At 38.6% G+C, this 18,208-nt stretch overlaps 1 protein-coding gene across 1 annotated transcript in view; it reads right to left on the bottom strand.

Moving 5' to 3' along the window:
• Positions 1-216: 216 nt before the first annotated feature.
• Zbtb10 (zinc finger and BTB domain containing 10) overlaps positions 217-18,208 on the bottom strand; it is a 33,428-nt gene continuing 15,436 nt past the window's right edge. The window contains exons 3-6 of the mRNA XM_032898646.1: positions 7,146-7,253; positions 4,385-4,561; positions 4,055-4,227; positions 217-3,796 (exon numbers count right to left, since the gene is read on the bottom strand). Of these exons, the coding sequence (XP_032754537.1) occupies positions 3,497-3,796; positions 4,055-4,227; positions 4,385-4,561; positions 7,146-7,253 (758 nt within the window). The 3' untranslated portion in view covers positions 217-3,496. The remainder of the gene's footprint in view (positions 3,797-4,054; positions 4,228-4,384; positions 4,562-7,145; positions 7,254-18,208) is intronic.

The raw sequence follows: 18,208 nt of genomic DNA, 5'->3' as shown, positions 1-18,208 counted from the left end.
AGCACCTACCTTATAGGTTAGATAAAATAAGGCAGACAACACGAAGTGTGGGCATACCAAAGAGTGGGAGTTTGAGTCATAAACCAAAGAATGAGTCTACATCTCGTACGCCATGTTCAGAGAATGCTCCAACTCCCGGAGCCCAGGTCAAGTTCCCAGAGCTTCCTGCCGCTCACACTCCTCAGGCCCTCTGCAAGCCCGGCCCTTCACTCCCCGCTTGGTTCCCCATTCTTACAACTAATCTGCAATGTTTGCTTTCTGTGCTTGAGTATTCTAGGAACTGTATGTAATGAGTTAACTCACTCTTTATTAGGATGGCCAGATAGTATTTCCTTGCCCCCAAATTCACAGCTACTTGTTATTGTCCGGTTTCCTCTTCTAGCACTACTACTGCTCGCACGCACGCACCACGCTCTTGATCACTAGGGTGATAAAATTTAGTAACTTTTCTAATAAAAAAATATGAGAGTCAAGAACCTTGACAAATAAGGGACCATATGGAAGAAACTGTCTGGGAGAATAGCACATGATCTGCATTTATGACATAGTATTACCACTGTGGAATATGAAAGTGTATGTTCTTCCCCTTCATTAAAATTAAAAACTCTAAAAATATTTTATTTAAAATATAAATTACATGAAAAACTTCACCAAATGTACAACATAACTCTGCCAGACTTTCAGACAAAATTCTGAGTATTCAATCCATTACCTTTCTGAGACCAATCAAAAGTTCTTAGAGATTCATCAACTTCCTGAAGTTGTATTGTCAGAAAAGGAATATACTTAAAAAAATAGAAACGTCCAGTAGTATACCTTAGTACTAAAACTATTTTTAAAAAAAGGTCTAGAAGGGAAAAGACAATCCCTCAAGACCGAGAAACAAAATAACTTAGGCAGTCAGCAAGTAGAAAAATCTGTCAACTCTGTTTCTGGTAAAGTGTTTACTTCAAAGAAACTTTTATATAGGCTGAGGCAAATATATATTCAAGAGTATAAACATTTCCTTTGGATTACCTAAAAACAAACTTTTTAAAGAATATTTCAGATGACTAAAAATATAGCCAAATCTGTCACAACACGACATAAAAGGCAATGGACAATTATAGATATTTTAAATTAACAATAAGTCATCTACATCAAACCTGTTTCCAACTAAAACCAAACAAAAGCACAACAATCCCGTAGTGTACCAAATGTGTATTTCAATTTACTGTATGCAATCTAACAAAAATTTGGTCATAATTTACCAGATATACATAAATGATTTAAGAAATAAAGGAAATTCTGTTTCAAGATAAGGTCATATCGAGTAAACTAAAGTACAATAAGGATGTAAAGCCAAGTCCAGTTTCTATGCAATAAGTGAACTACTGTCTAATAAAGCAGATTTAGGTGATCTTTTTTAAATATATATATTTGCTCTTTAATATATATTTATATATAGACAGATCTACCATTGTAAACTATGGTTTATTTTAAAGGAAGGGGATAGATGGGTGAGAGAATCTTTATGCCATACTTACATATTCACAAAGCAGAACACTTTACGTTTAAAATACTTTTTCATTCATAATATCTCTGCCCAACTATGTCTACTTTGGACTTTACTAGAATTACATTTTACTCCTTTGTTTCAAACACAGAGAATAAGGTGTACTCTTCATTTCAAACAAAAATCAAAACGCAGCTCCTCTCCTGCCATCCTCCCAAGGGATGCAGAGACTGCATACAGTTCAGAGGGCAATCAGTGGGTGGGTCTCACCACGCAACACAATATTTCATCTGACTTATCCATGCAGGAAGTCACTGTCCAATATCAAACCATTATTCTACTGAAATCAGAGGCAATGAAGTTTGTCTCTTTTTTTAAAAGAAAATCAACTTTTCAACTTTGACCAGATGGAGCACCAAAAGGATTGTATTTGTCAAAGCAGCTATGTGGTGTCTTCCACACAACTGTCATAATTTAGTTACTTGATATAAAATAGGAAAATATACTCAATTTGTATTTAAAAGAAAGCTGAAAATATGCCGTCTCTCCGTTTTTTAATATATATATTTATATATATATAATATGCTCCTGACACATGTCACATTGGCATGTCAAAAGCTGCTGAGTGCGCCACTGTCTGCTCACCTGTCCTCGCTCACCTGGCTCCTTAAACCTAAGGGTTCCAACTGCACGAACAGCCCTGACTCCTGAAGAACTTAGACAATGCAACAATAGAGGCTCAACGTTTTACTTGTAGGATTTTTACACACTGTTGAATCATGGAGACTATAAAGATTTCATCAAGGTGTGGTGACTTTAAGGAATGGAAAAATATATTATCAACCACAATTTTAAAACACTCAACATCCCGGTAAGTATGAAACAAAAGAGAATGCACATTTTGTGTTCATTTTAATGATAAAAAAGGGCACAGGAGAAAAAAACCTGATATTTCACTTATATTGCATAACAAGCTAACCAAACTGGACATGGAGGATGAATTATAAAACAAATCATTTTACGTCCGTTTCTATGACTATTCTTCAATTAGACTTCTGTATTTCAAATAAGGCTGAGGTATAGTACACTGGCAAAAATATAAGAGGCAAACAAGAATAGTGCCAAAGTAACCGATACCCAAAACCAAAACCCATGTCAGAAAACATCATATAGTAACCATTTATCAGATTAGAGCAGCAGGAGAAAGTTACTTCTAAGTCATAATCATTTTAGTGGTATTTTTCAGCTTCACCATGGTAACTTCGTAACATCATTCTTCATTTGTGAAGTAGTAAAATTCATGTCAAAAAAGGAAGGGAGGGCGGGGAGTCAGTTAGTTCATTCCAATAAATTACCTCTCCAGTTCTTATAAACATGCCTATCAGCACAAAAGTAAGAAATAATATCTAAGACTAGAAGAGACTTGGTTTTAAGTTATGAAGCAAATAAAATGAAAAAAAAATACAAGAAAATAGAACCAATGGGGTTGAAAAAGCCCCTCACTGAAAATCTGTATTAAAAAAAATAAAATTAATAAAATAAAAATAGAAACAAAACTCTACTAGTACAAACTAGCCTGAGTGGTTTGATTGACAGAGTGATTGGGTCAGCTGTCACTGTACTTCCATAAATGGATTTTCTTCATTCATGTTAAAGTGGCACATGAATGTAAGCAAGCTCTGTAAAAGACAGGTACTATATTTTCATACAACCCAAATAGTTAACTGTATATCCTATAAATAAAAAATATTTTACTTTGATAACTGACAGAAATAGGTGAGGGCTCCATGTATCAACCACATGGTTGTTTGCTGTATAGTCCTGTGCAAATATAAAAAAAATGTTTTTTGCTATAAGGCTTTAACCCTACAGTTTTTCACAGCAACGTAACTACCATCCAGCATGTACCATATTTTGCAAGCCTTCAAGTTCAACAATCCGAATTGTCGATTCATAGTATGTCCAATGCAGCATTCTCAAGGAATATTGTAGGTCAGCTAATCATCCAGAGACGTAAGCGCCTCCCGGTTCATCCCACCGCGGTGCATCGCTCTGATCCTGTCCGTCCTCAGCTAGCTCTTCATCAGGCTCGACTCCTTCGTTTTCCTCATACTCTTCATCCCGAGGGAACTCTGTATCTTGTCCCTGATCTATGCTTTCCTGCCCTCCTGGTTGTGACTTATCTACACAGTCCATGCATACTCCATAGCGTCGAGATCCATGTTTTATTCCAACACTGGCTGCTAACATGAAGATCTTCTTACACACCATGCATTTGTATTTTTTATCCTTTTTATGCACCTAGTTCCAAGAGGAAAAATCTAGTCAGTAAGAATAGGTCATATAAAGAATGCATTTGAGCTATTCAAATTAAGCTATATAATTAGTAATGAGTGGACAGTTAATATTTCTAAATGAAGTACAATATCAGCTCAAAAATAATTCTGTTTAAAGCAGCTTAGCATCCCTCCTTAAATTTGCAAGTAAAACGCTTTAAAATATCCCTGGCGTAAAAACACACATCTCCATGACCAGCAAGTGGGGTTTCAAGTCACTTACCAGGGAATGTCTTTTCACGTGTTCTCTTCTAGTAAACATCTTTCCACAAATTTCACACTTAAAGGATCTTACTCCAGAATGGATGAGCAAGTGCCTCTTTAGTGTCCTCCTGTACTTGGCTACATAGCTACAATGAGGGCATTTCAACTTGTTCATGATTAGAGATGAGTCACCTTAAAGGGGAAAAAGCACTGATCAATATATTATTAAAGAGAAATCATCTATCAATACTATGTTTAGCCATAAAGGGGTAACAATTATGAACACAGCTTGGAAGTGTTTAATCATGGAATTTTAGAATTTTTAGTTGTTTAGTTGACCAATACTTGCCATTTTCCCACGGCTCTTGTGTGGGCCAAGATTCTGGCAATAATCCATACTTGAAATCATTTGGAGCACCCGGTAGCAATCCGTATTTGAAGTCATTTGAAGTACTTGGTAGTAACCCATACTTGAAATCACTTGAAGTGCCAGGCATCAAACCAAACTTGAAATCATGTGATGCTCCTAGTATATAATTGAAAAGTGATTTTGAAGTAATGGTTGGGAAAACTCTTAATTAGAGCCAGAGAAAATAAAATGCAATGACAAGAACAAGGCTGTCTTACTATAACTCACTAAAGCTGCATGTGCTGGCTCACACCGTATCCTCTCACTTGGGAAGCTAAATTCAGAGTCGGCTATGGGCAACAAGGTAGGCACAGTCTCAAAACACTACCCAATTCCTTCCCACACTGTCTTATCCTCAAAACCTGAACAAAAACATGAGGTCCTAGATTCAATTTCCATACTCCAATGACAAATAAAACCCTTGAACCTCCCAAAGTGTGAGCTTTAAAAAAAAAAAAAAGCCACAAAAAACCCAGCAGCAGAAGTCTAGTCTATAGCAGAAGTCTAGTCTATAGTAGCTTGGGACCTCTGCCTCACCACACACCTGTATCCACATCTCCCATTTTCTCTTTTTAAAACAATAAAATCCTAGTACTGGGAGGCTGAGACAAAGAGTAAAAGCCTGTTTCAAAAAACTGGTACAAACCAAAACCAAACTAATTCCAAAACCAAACTAATTCAAAGCCTGTCGTGCTACAAGGAACAAGGGCTACCCCTCTAACTCTCAGTGAAAAGTCCACACTTTCTATAACCAAACCAAGACTAGCCTGATGAAACCCTTCTCTCCAACTGCCTACTTCCAACAATAAGGACCCCGGTGTGGTTTTCCCATGAGAGTAAATAAGCTCCCATTGCAAGGCACTTTTAACTCTGACTTGCCTGCAACATTCCTTTTCAATATAGGCATGCACAGAACTTATTCATATAGCAATGCAGGTAGAATATCTCTAATCTAAAAATCCATAATCTCAAATGCTCACGAATTGGGGTTGGGGATTTAGCTCAGTGGTAGAGCGCTTGCCTAGTAAGCACAAAGCCCTGGGTTCGGTCCTCAGCTCTGGAAAAAAAAAATGCTCACAAATCTAGAATTTCTTTTAAAGCATATCATGTTGCTACTGAAAAACGTTTTGATTCTGGAGCATTTTAAGTTTTAGATGAGAGACGCCAACCTCATTTCTGGTTTTGCTTCTGTCAGTAATGGCCATGCACTATTAATACTGTAAGCCCTGAAAAGGACTCCATCCGTCATATAACACATCTAGTTCTGAGTAAGTCTCCTGCTAGAGATGGTGTCCCCTTAAAAATTAGAATAAATTTAAGATTTTCTTTGGTAAAAGAATTATAGAAGAAAGTTAAAAAGGCTCTTTGGGAACAGGTGGTGGTATATACCTTTAATCCTACCACTCTGGAGGCAGAGGTACTGTAGCTCTGATTTCAAGACCAGCCTGGTCCACAGAGTTCATTCTAGAATAGCCAGGGCTACACATAAACAAATCTGAGTTTGTTTGTTTGTTTGTTTGTTTTAAAAGCACTGCATTACCACTATAAAATTGTCTTGAATTTGGAATATATACTTTTGGTTTGTTGTTGTCTAATTCAAGAAAGCCGTTTGGGGCTATAATCCTAAGTACATTGTTGTTAGTGTTAGCATTTCCAAACATGTGGGACAGGGGTGGCAGCCTGGGCCTGCAGCCTGTCATTTTCTACTCTAACACTTCTTACCTGTTGGGACTTATATTCTTTAACTAAGTATGTTACTGACAGGACATTAGACAGAAGACTATGCCCTTTCCTTATCTGGTGAATAAACATATTTAAGAAAGCTAGCATGTACCTGGTATTGTTGATTTGAACTGTTCAAAAAACTGACCTCAGAAACCATATTAAATGGTACTCACTACGTGTGTGTGTGTGTGTGTGTGTGTGTGTGTGTGTGAGAGAGAGATATTTAAAACTATTAATAAACTGACAATGCAAGAATTATATTTTTAAAAAAACACTTCAAGTTCCATGCTTTTCCATATGCACCATTAATATACAAGCAGCTGGTGGGATGGCTCGATGGAAACAACCGCTGCCAAGCATAGTCATGACTGGGTAGAGAAAGCTGGCTCCCAGAATCACAATACGTACAACAAAATCAATAGTATTTCTTTTTTAAACTTTAAACTACAGATACTTTCTTCTCAGTAAGGCAGCCATGCGTGCACACACATAAAATGTCGTAATAAAAAAACCTTTACGGTTTATTTTTTTGGGGTTACAAAATAGATTTTGGTCCAATTCTATCAATCTATTTCATGTACAACAGTCATGTAGTTTTTGACTTTTTAGTCAATGTTTCCCCAAAGTAAAACTGCTTTAAATCACTCTAAAATTTATCATTTTTCTTAAATTTATTTTATGAGTTTTTGAATTTTATCTTTATGATTAATCATTCATGTGTACATGTATTTGTGGCACGAATGCAGGTGCTCCTAAAGGTCATGTGTCAGACATCACCCCTGAACAAAACCAAAAATACCAATTTACATTTACCAACTTCCTAACCAAAGTCATCACAACTGTAACTAACCTCAGACTGGTTCTAATTGGAAGCATTTACCCAGAACTAGCCACGAATCTATGGTAGGCTCACTAGCACTCTGCAATCTTCACAACGTCTCAGAAGCATTCTTGCCAAAAATCTTACTGTACCTACCAGCAGCATCTCCTGCATCTTGACTACTGCAGGCTTCAGCCAATAAATTTGTATTCATGGTCCTATCACCATCAGGCCCTGAGAGTAGTGCGCCATCCAAATCTGAAACTGACACAATGAGTTTATTTACAAACTGCACCAGAATCATCCACCCAAGAACAGCGCTTTCCTCCTGGTTCTTCTTTATTTATAATGCAGGTCAAGAAGGAGGCCTTCCAGTATTGGGTATCCACCACACGCTGAGCACCCAGGTGAAGCGACCATAACGTTTTACTCGTCTCTGGTTTTTCAACTGCCTAAAATCAATGCCCTAATTCTAACTATGTGCTAAACAAATGTAACACTGTTGTGTGCACACCATGTATGCAAGTATAAGAGCTTGGAGTCCAGTCTGTCCTCCAGAATGAATGTTCCAGGACAACTCCGGATGTCAGGTCTGTGTGGCAGACCAGTCTATAAGTCACCTCACCAGCCATGAGATTTCTGGCTTGGTGAGAATTGTGAAAACTGGGTTAACATGTGAAAATACCTTTAGTTCTTTAAATGCTGTGTGTGATACTGCAGCCTGAACCCAGAGCTCTGAACACCTAAGCATCCTAGGTAAGCACTGTAACACCACCCTTACCATTACGTGACCAATAAACCTAAAACACTCAAGATTTACTTGTTTTGTGTAAACTACTAAGCTATCTTTTTAGCACAATCTGAATTTTTAACCTATAATGAAAACAGCTTTCACCCACAAAAACATATACAACTGGTTAGGAGTGGTCTTTGAGGAACCAACCTGTCTCAGGTACTAACTCTAGTTTTGTCAACTGGTTATGTGACTGCATGCCTTGTTAGCTCCTTTATATTCACATTAAAGCTCTGATAGAGGAATTTTAGTTGAATAACCAAATGTTACAATCATGTGCCTGACTGATGATCACCTGTCACTGCGTGTAGTATGAACTACATGTGCTGAAAGCAGATTGGAGTTGTCCTTTTTAGTTCAAAAATAGACCTAGTTAAAATTCCAGGTGGAGATATAATAAAATAGTTATTGTTGTTGTTGTTGGCTAAGAGTTGATTTCATCTACTGGACAGACCTAGAGAGGAAGTATTTCTATTAAAGCCATGATGATGAGGTGTACTTGTCACTGCTATCAATAATTTGCTGCAAATCCATTCAATTCTGACTTCATTCACTCCTCTCTCATGCTAATGGGTTCTTATCTCGATTGCCAAATATAGTTTGCACTTTAATAATAAAAGATCTTTCTGAAACACAAATCTTGTAATTTTTCAATGGCTTATTACAGCTTTCAGTATGATTTAAGCTTTTTAGTTTAGCCTGACCTTACTATTAAGGTTCCTGCTTCTAAACCTAGGATGATGCCTACTGCACTAAATCCCTCCTCTACTCAACTGAGTTAAGTATCTGAAAACATTTTAAAATCCCTCCTTTGTGAACTATCTCCTTGTCTCAAGACATCTTTGGCGTGATCATCCTTGACTGCTCTGATGTAAATACAAAAACTTTTCTTTAAAGAAGTAGACATTTAACGGAAAAGGTCTTTACAGTGTATAAATCAACTGCTATGTATTCATTCATACAATGTAATATGATACAGCACAAATCATTTAGGTGCTAAGGAGCTAGCACTGTCATCACTGTGAACCAGTGATGTAGTTGGTGCTGAGGGGTCATGGTAAGAATTTCATACTTTTAGAACGATGTAAGTAGTTTTGCTAAGAATCTGCTCTTCTATACTTGAATCCTAAAAATCTATTTCATGATGCCATGAATGAATAAAAGGAACTTAAGAGGAGATGTGGAGACCAATGACAAAGCAATCTTAAGCTGCAGGCTGTGCATCTGTTGCCCAATGCCTGCCCTTTGCAGGGGGTAAGGTGCAGAAAAGGAGAAGAAAGAGCAAGCAGAAAGCAGCTCTTCTTAATAACCCAAGCTGTGGGCTGATGTCATACAGTAAAGTGCAGCACAGGCGTGGTGGGAGAATTACTATTGTGGAAGAAGCTAGGCCATCTTCCAAAGGCAGCAGAGGAAACACAGGGGGTGGGACAGAGGGTACAGAGGGTACAAAGTGACATTTAGTCTAGACCACTGAGTCTAATACACCTGAAGTATAGTGTTTAGATGGTTAAAAGGGCAGGCTTGCTTCTACCTGGTACTGAATCCCCTAACAGGTCATTCTGCTCTTTTAATGTAATGGTTTTTAGCACCAATAGGGACTAAGCCAACTAAATAATTCTAAAAGTTAAAAACTGACTTTCTGTGAGGACTTTTTTCAAAAATGTTCAAATTAAATAAATGCCACTTAATGCAAATAATTTTATTATTCTACTTGTTTCCAAATACAGAAATTTAATCAATAAATCTGGTCCTGGTACTGGAAACACAAAATGGTCTGAGTAAACAGATAATGATAATTAATACCAGGGGAGTAAAGAATAAGAACACTCAAAAATGCCAAGGACCCTACAAGTATTTATCCCTTTCACAAAGCATCTAGAATGTTCTCAGGGAATATTTGGAAGGTTAACAGGGCAAGTGGAAAGAATGGCTTGTGCAGGGAATAAAAGACATAGGGGATGTCTTCAGAAATTTGATTAGAAGATGGAAGCAAGAGAAACAATAAGAAACTAAACGTCTTTAAATCCAGAAGTCACTAAAATGTTACAGATACTGACAGAGAGAATGAATGTATTTAAGATTCCAGAGTTTCAGGTTTGAGTATGCAGGAGAGCAGACTCATGCCAGTAATCCTAACACTTGGGAAATGGAGACAGGCAGACTGATGTGAGTCTGTGTATCCCAGCACCCAGGAAATGCAGAGTGTGTTGAGCCATGATCCTGCAGAGAGAAGACCACTTGGGATTGCTAGCCAGGTTCAGTGACAGATTCTGTATCTCAGTGGAATAAGGTGGTAAGTGGTAGAGCAGGATATAAAATATCCTCTGTAGGCATGTGTCTCCCCTCCCTCCCCTCCTCCACTGCCCCCCCATGCACACACATACATACACACACCTATAGGATGGAACAGTGGGCCACGAGATAGCTCGAGTAACAGGAAATTCAAGTACCTTGCTCTTCATAAGAGCAGGGTCTGTAGTATTTTCCCAGTATTTATTATATAATGCATAACAAATAAAAGGCTTTTAAAGTATTATTAAACACTAGGTAGAATACTTTGACTTTTACAACCCAATAGTAGCATTTCTAATAATTACACTAGAACATCCACAAACTGAAAATATTTACCCAGAATTTAGTGGTTTTGTTTTCCTAATAAGTATATTTTACTAATCATAAAAATAAGTACAATTTAAACATTATTCAAACTACAATTTTTCTCAGTGTCTAGGGAAGGAAGGTCATTATCCATGTCTTATTTTGTTTTGTTTTGAGACAGGGTCTCACGACATAGCCCTGGCTGGCCCTGAACACACAGAGCTGCTGCATCCATTGCTAGGATTAAAAGATGTACCACCATGCCCTGCTTAAAGTCATAAAGGTTCAGACAACTTTTTATCATAATGCTGTCAAGATGGCTTACAATACATGTTTGTTCTGTTCCTGAATTATTCTACTACAGTGATTTGCTATACCCACTCTTCAACCAGCTAGCTTTTTGGTCTTTTTGGGGTCACTGACTAGGCTGGCCTCATTCATGATCTAGGTATCAACCAGTTCTTTAAATGAGGCATTTCCTATCTCCTATTCTAAAGTATTATAAGGCTTATTTTGTGAGGTGGAGAACACCTGTCTATCATGCATGAGGCCCAAGATTCAATGCCCATCATTACGAAAAAATGAATATCCAAGGGCGATCCTCATCCTACAGATACTAGGTACAATATTCCTCATCCAAAATCAAGTGCACTGTTTCCCTTCAAAATTAACAGCATACTGTGGTAGAGTTACTAAAGGATTACTTACTAATTCTTGAAGAAACCAAGTACTTCATTTGTTTGTCACTCCAAAACCAAATCCCACTAGGCCAGTTTTCCAGCTGATAACAGCTTTTACAAGAATGTTGCTTTATCTGGGAATTAGTCTTGTTATGGGGTGGTAATAGTAACTCTTGGGCTGAGAAGTTAAGAAAAGCTGCTCTACCTATGAAAGGACCTACATTCGGTTCCCAGCATGTACACAGTGGCTGAAAACTGTCTGAGACTCCAATACCCAAGCTTCCGTCTGCACCAAAAGAGCAAGTTATACACACACACATGCAGGCAAAACACCCATATGCATTTAAAACACAAAAACCACCACTACCACCACCACCACCACCAACAACAAAAACTCTAGATCATCATTTTCTCTATAATTAAGATTATAAGATAAACATACTTGATTTTCAGGATAGTCAACATAGTCCTATAAGTCCTCCATCACAGATAAAATTTCTTTTCAACTTGACAAACAAAACAAAACAAAACAACAACAAAAAAAACCCTAGCAAGACTTTTTTGAAGACCTATAATATTCTTTTCAGTAGGAATGGTCAGTACATATTAGGATTCAAATGGTTTGAGGGCTGGGGTTTTACCTGACTCAGGAGCCAGGCGCTGGGGTGAAAGCCTGCTAGCTGAGAGAGGCACCAGCTGACATTCTTCCTCAGCCAACCCATTGTATCAGGAATGCCCCTCTCAACCCCCCCCCCCACACACACTGAATGTCCCTCCCTCTACTTCCTGTGCCATCTCTATCAGGAGACCTCTTAACTCTCTCCTACTATATTTTTTCGTTGTTAATAATCCTACTTCCTGTTTACTTCCTGTCAAATGACTCGGATCTATGGCTGACAATATTCAAGCAGAAAGCTCTTGGATTAAAGGTATGTGCTAAGATTGAGCCACACTACAACTAAAAACAGGTTTTTCCAGTAAATAATACAATCTCAGGGTTCACAGTGTGATCAAAAATATCTTGCAACACTGAGTCTAAGAATCAAGTTAAGGCCAACTAAGCTAAGTAAGTTGCTGTCTACTTCACTGATCCCCATCCCCAAAGGGGGTGAAGGGGTATCCTACGAGACAGCTTAGCAGTTAAGGGCATCTGCCTCTCAGGAGATGACTAATTCCAACAAGTCATCTTATTCCCAAATGAGCAACTCCCCACCCTCAACACACAAACACACACACACACACACACGATAAACACGCACAAGTTCATACGCACAAGTTCATAATCCCAGCTAACCAGGCTAACTTGATAGGAAGATGGCCAAGGCTGAGCATTTTAGGAAAACTGCAGTATGAAACCATAAGTTTCATATAATACTGAGTTATGAAACTACCATCAAATCAGGGTTAGTCTTAGTACCAATGTCACAGCACGCATGCCTCGGACAGAAAAGGGAGGCTAGGATTCATTCTGGAGCTGAGGCAAGTGCAGCACTTGCCTGTGTGTGATCCACTTGTCTGTGGGAGGAAGGTCTCCCTGACACTATTTCTACGTGCAGTGCAGGCTAACCCAGTTTTTTTAGGATCCCAATACTCTTGAAAAGAATGACGTTATGAGCTGATGGCAGAAAAAGATTTAAAATAACGGAAACTCTGTCATACAAAACTCTAGAGACAGGGGGTTGGGGATTTAGCTCAGTGGTAGAGCGCTTGCCTAGCAAGCACAAGGCCCTGGGTTCGTCCCCAGCTGGGGGGGCAGGGGGGGGGACTCTAGAGACAAATGATCTACACAAACTTCATTTTCATATAAACACATCATTCATAATTTAATATAGCATATGTATCTTTTTCTCTTTTGTCTTTCCCATTCTGTAATTTCTTTTACAACACAAACGTAAATGCTAGTTCCCATAGCACCCTAGAAACTTGTTTTCATTCCCCCAAACTCACTGATTCAAGCGACAGACTGCAACTGTCCTGTGCTGCTAGACCTCATAGTTTCTTTTCCTCACCATTCAAAGACCGAATTCTGCCAATCAATAGTCCTTAACTAGTTTCCTCAGTACACTCTGTAACTCAAATCTAATTAAAGAGATCAAATCTCTACTTGAAAAAACCTATGTTGCCCAAGTCATAAAACAAGGATCACAACTTAGCCTTAGACATACAAAGACAGTTGTAGTCTTAGCCTGATCATCTCCCTCAGCTCTTCCCCATTCCCTTTTGTCTTCCTGTCCCCTCTGCTCACAGTCACTGTGCCATGACTGTCTGTCTTCCTCTGCTGACAAACTCTTACACAACGGCAGGCACACAACCCCCACTGCCCTCTCTCTCTCTTTTGAGCAGTTAATCCATCTCCCACACTGCATGTAACCTTTCTCGTAATTCCTATGCATGAAGTACTACTTACTTAGGAATTAGTTTCAGATAAGAGACCCTTAATCTTAACATCTACAATGTGCTTGTTATCTTGATATTTGCAATTTTTGTTTCTAGATTTATGATATGAAAAAGCAATTTCTAAGGAAAATATCATTTGTTATGCTATAACGTTTTATCAAAGAGTACAGTTTTGAGACACTTACAAAGCCAGTGCGGGGTAGAGACGGGTGGGCAGACCCGATGCTCCTGGCCAGCAAAGCACACTTGGTAAAGCAGATACTGAGCAAGTAAGCCCTACCACATTCAACACAACAAAAAGGTAGATGTACATTGTCTACACACACTTAGATATTCAAAACAGGAGAGCAGCTCAGTAGCTAAGAGCACTGGCTGGCTAAGAGCACTGGCTGATTTCCTAGGGCCTGGATTCAATTCCCAGCATCCTCATAGCAAGCTCACAATAATCTTTTACTTCCACTCTTCTAGCTTCCCTGGGCACCGAGCATGTACATAACAGCCAGACATTCAGGCAAAACACACAAAACAAAAACTTAAAAAGAGAGAAATTTAAAACAACCTGGTCAACTAACTATATTGCTGCCAGAAACCAAATATTCAGTGGTATATAAACTTGAGAGGTGAGGTGGTGGTAGCTCAGTGACGATGCAAAGGCGCCAGTTCATGCTTAGCATTACCAAAATACAACAGAGTACCTCTTCTCCAAACTCAGGCCACATTAACAGTGCCCTCGTGGACTGATAATTTCCAAAATTAAAAAACAAAAAATCTCAAGAGCAAAAGTCATGAAGGGGGAAAAAAAGATAGCAGACAACTTAGTTACTATCTCTTCAGAAAGTATTTAAAAATGTGTGTTCAGAAAGTACATGGCACTGGAAAACTTTTAATTAACTTCAACCGTCTTTTCTAACTTTAAGGGCACTAGACATAACTTGCCATTTATTTTTCATATAACCCTGTAAAACAGCCCTCTACTTTAAACTTTTAAATACAGGTATTATAGCTTAACTCACTTATACCCATCACAGTCATAAAGAGAGGAGCTGGTTTTCACAGCTGACCGATTCTGGGCTGACTCTACCACTGATCTAACCCTATGCAGAATCACCTGTAATCACCTGTAGAGTGTCCCTAAGAACCCCCAGCTGCCCTGGATCTGTAATGCTCAAGTCTACAGGCTATGCTAAGAGTTAAGAGCTACTCTTTGACAAGGACTAAGCAAATTTTGCTAGAAATAGCTCCTTCTGTTTACATTCAACCCATGGTCCTTCCGTATGTCTTTTGTGGGGGCTGCTTTGTATGTACAGTTTAGCTCTTTACATTGATTGAGAGCCCAGCTGGGCATGGTGATAGACACCTTTAATCCTACCACCGGAAAGGCAAAGGAGCTTTGTGAGTTTGAGGCCAGCCTGGTCTACATGGGGAGCTAGCTGGTCCAGATCAGCCAAAGCTACATAGTGAGACCCTGTCTCGAAGGAAAAATGTCTCACTATTTTCGGACCATAAAGTTCTTAATAAGGTCTATTTTCCTTCTTGTTTAAAAACACTGTTTAGTCTTTTCACCTGCCTGTATGTGCGCTACTTTTCACTTTTGCGTCTGTGCCTCCTGGGTGTTAGATTCCCAGGAACTGGACTTACTGCTGGTAGTGAGCCACCATGTGGGTGCTGAGAATTTAACTTAGGTTTTCTAGAGGATGCACCTTTTTGAGAATATATTTTGATTCTTATTATATACAAGGCATAGGAACTAACCAAGGATTAGTATGATTATATTCTTACATGTTCCAAGAAAGCTAGACACATGCCTTTGAACCCAGCACTTGGGAGGCAAAGGCAGGCAGATCTCTTGAGTTTAAAAGGCAGCCTAGTCTACAAAGCAAGTTCCAGGTCAGCCAGGGCTACACGGAGAAACTGACTTGAAAAACAAAAGTCACAACAAATATATTTCTACCTCTCTTTAAAACTATATTGGAAGTGAAAGTTTGTATTATTCTGGGGCAAAATTAGGGGAAAAAAGCACATTGGAAGGCATATAAATGATTATGAAAGCTTCTAAGAAGCTAGTATAGCATAATTTGCTTATTAACAAAAACAAGGCTACAGTTCAGTGCTGCTCCAGGCTCCATGTTTTAAGGGAGTCTTTAAAAGCTATTTAAACTGCATACTTGAGCATCTATTTGCTAGATGAACTCACAAAACAAGTGCCCCACAACTGTCTGTTCTTATTCTCCACTCTAGGCCGCTTTGATAAGAGCACTGTGACTGCTGGAACTGCCTTTTGAGCAATCACAAAACACAGACTGTGCAGTTGCCTTCAACTCACAGGCCTGCCAACCAGCAGGCCAGACTAAGAGCTATACGTGAATTCCACAAACACTGGCTTGACCACTTATTTTCCTGTACCTTGCATACTGTTTAGGTGAGAGAAGACCCATTTTTCTGCCACTGAATGATGCTGTAATGCTGTAACTCTTCTTTACAGAAGAAACGACACCATCAAATTATAAAAGTGTCACCAGTTGAATATGCAGCTTATCATGATGAAACCAAATTTGTGAATGCAAGCAAGTTCAAATACCAAAGTGCAACCCCTGAATTATCATTATTAGCATCGAATTATCTATTTTTTAGGATGAGACAAACTGACACATTATGCACAATTTTTGATAGACCTGGTGCATTGATATAGATGGTGAGAAGATGCTTGCTAAAATAATTGCTAATAAGTGTTAAGACTTTTCAGTATCTATCATGGGTCAATAGTATTGTTTTAAGTTGCTCCAATATTATGTGGTAATTAGAAGCTCTGATTGGTTCTGCCATCACCCAAAATATCTGCTGAATTTTCCAAAGGATTTTTACTGTACACATTTCCAAGTGCTCAAAAATGTGTATGTTGTCATGTGCACACATACACGTTTAGATGCTCTGTAGTTACTGCCACAGTGGAGTCCTCAATGCAGCACAAGTCCTGGTAGTTAGCAATCTTGATTTTTTTTAAATATACCCCTTTTTTAGATTAATTTATTGTATGTGGATGAGTACACTGTAGCTGTCCTCAGACACACCAGAAGAGGGCATCAGATCCCATTATAGATGGTTGTGAGCTACCATGTGGTTGCTGGAAATTGAACTCAGGACCTTTAGAAGAGCAGTCAGTGCTCTTAAGCCATCTCTCCGGCCCCCAGTTTTGCATTGTTAAGACGTCTAGAATAGTAAGCCAAACACGCAGTGCCAGCTAAGGCATCTACTACATTAAAACCTGCCTCAGAGGCAGGAGTGTTGGCACACCCTTGTAGTCTCAGTACTTGGAAGGTAAAACCCAGAGTACAAGGATGGATATAAAGGTGATCCTCATAGTGAATTAGAGGCCAGCCTGTGCTACATAAGACTCTGTCTCTAAAACAAAAGTCTCATTAGGGACAGTTTTAGCAAGCTGATAAAAACTGACATAAAATACAAGGAAAAAAAACAGCAGCTAGGCATGCTCGTGCAAGCAGATCTTTGTCTACATGAGTTCAGGACAGCTAAACAGCTACATGAGACAAAGAACAACCCAATAAGTCATTATACATACATGCGGATTTCCATGTATTATTTCTTTCTACTTGTGAAAACTAACTCAAAGCCAAAAAGCCAAAACCATTCCCAAGGCTTGCTTTGCAGGATGGCTCAGTAGGGAAAGGTGCTTTGCAACCCAAGTTTTAATCCTGGAACTTTCATAAAATGATAACTCCAAAGTAGTCCTTTGACTTTTGCATGTGTGTACTATGGTTTACACACACACACACACACACACACACACACAACATAAAAATAGATTTAATTAACATACAAAGTAGTGAGTATGGCTCAAGGGAGGTGTAAATAAAATATTTAATATAAAACACTCCATCATCATTATGGTATAGATATTATATTAAACAGGCATGGTTTTCATTAGACAGACCTGGCTGTAATGGATCATGTAACGTAGACCAGGCTGGCCTTAAGTTGTAGAGATCTACCTGCCTCTGTCTTGAAAATGATGAGTGTAAGTGTACCCAACTCAAGCATGTTTTGAGGTAAACAGGCATCAAATCACGAAACTAATGGTGCACAAACCTAAAACAGGGATAGGAAATGCCAACCCCCTGAGATGTTTCCAAATTAGGAACAACCAGTGTAAAATAAGGTGAAGGAAAATGTCTACTCTTTGTTTCTATTCTTTAGCAATCCTCCACCCTGTTTATACAGAGGTCTTTACCACCAACGACATGCCAACGATATTCTTGGATATATTCTATACACTGTTTTAGGAATATACTGAAAACAAAGGTCTCTGTGGCCTGGAAAGAAAAACTGCAACAAGCAGTTGCAGATCCACAGAAACAACCCCACCCAGAAGCCAGGCTCATAGTCCTCTGGGAGCTGTTCAAAGGATAACGACAGTTAGGTGACAATAAGAGAAGCATTCCTGCTTCTGGAGACCTGTGATAGACAGAGTCATCTTGGAATTAGCAAACTTCTGTAGCAATAAAGATTTAAATAAAAAATGTTAACTATATGAGACAAAGTGATTAATTACACACTACAAGTAAACACTGTCAAACAGTGCAGAGTCACACTCCTCAATAATCCTGAAGGGACTTAAGAGTTCAATTTTAAAATTTTCCAAATTGTAAAACAAAAGCAGACCCTAAAACCACTTTATTTTATTTTTGGTTAGCTAATAAATTTACACAAGACATTTATATTTATCACTTATTATT

Source organism: Rattus rattus, chromosome 3, assembly GCF_011064425.1.
Source record: "Rattus rattus isolate New Zealand chromosome 3, Rrattus_CSIRO_v1, whole genome shotgun sequence".
Taxonomy (NCBI): domain Eukaryota; kingdom Metazoa; phylum Chordata; class Mammalia; order Rodentia; family Muridae; genus Rattus; species Rattus rattus.
The sequence above is the reverse complement of the archived record's forward strand: the minus strand, read 5'-3'. Positions and strand labels throughout refer to the sequence as shown.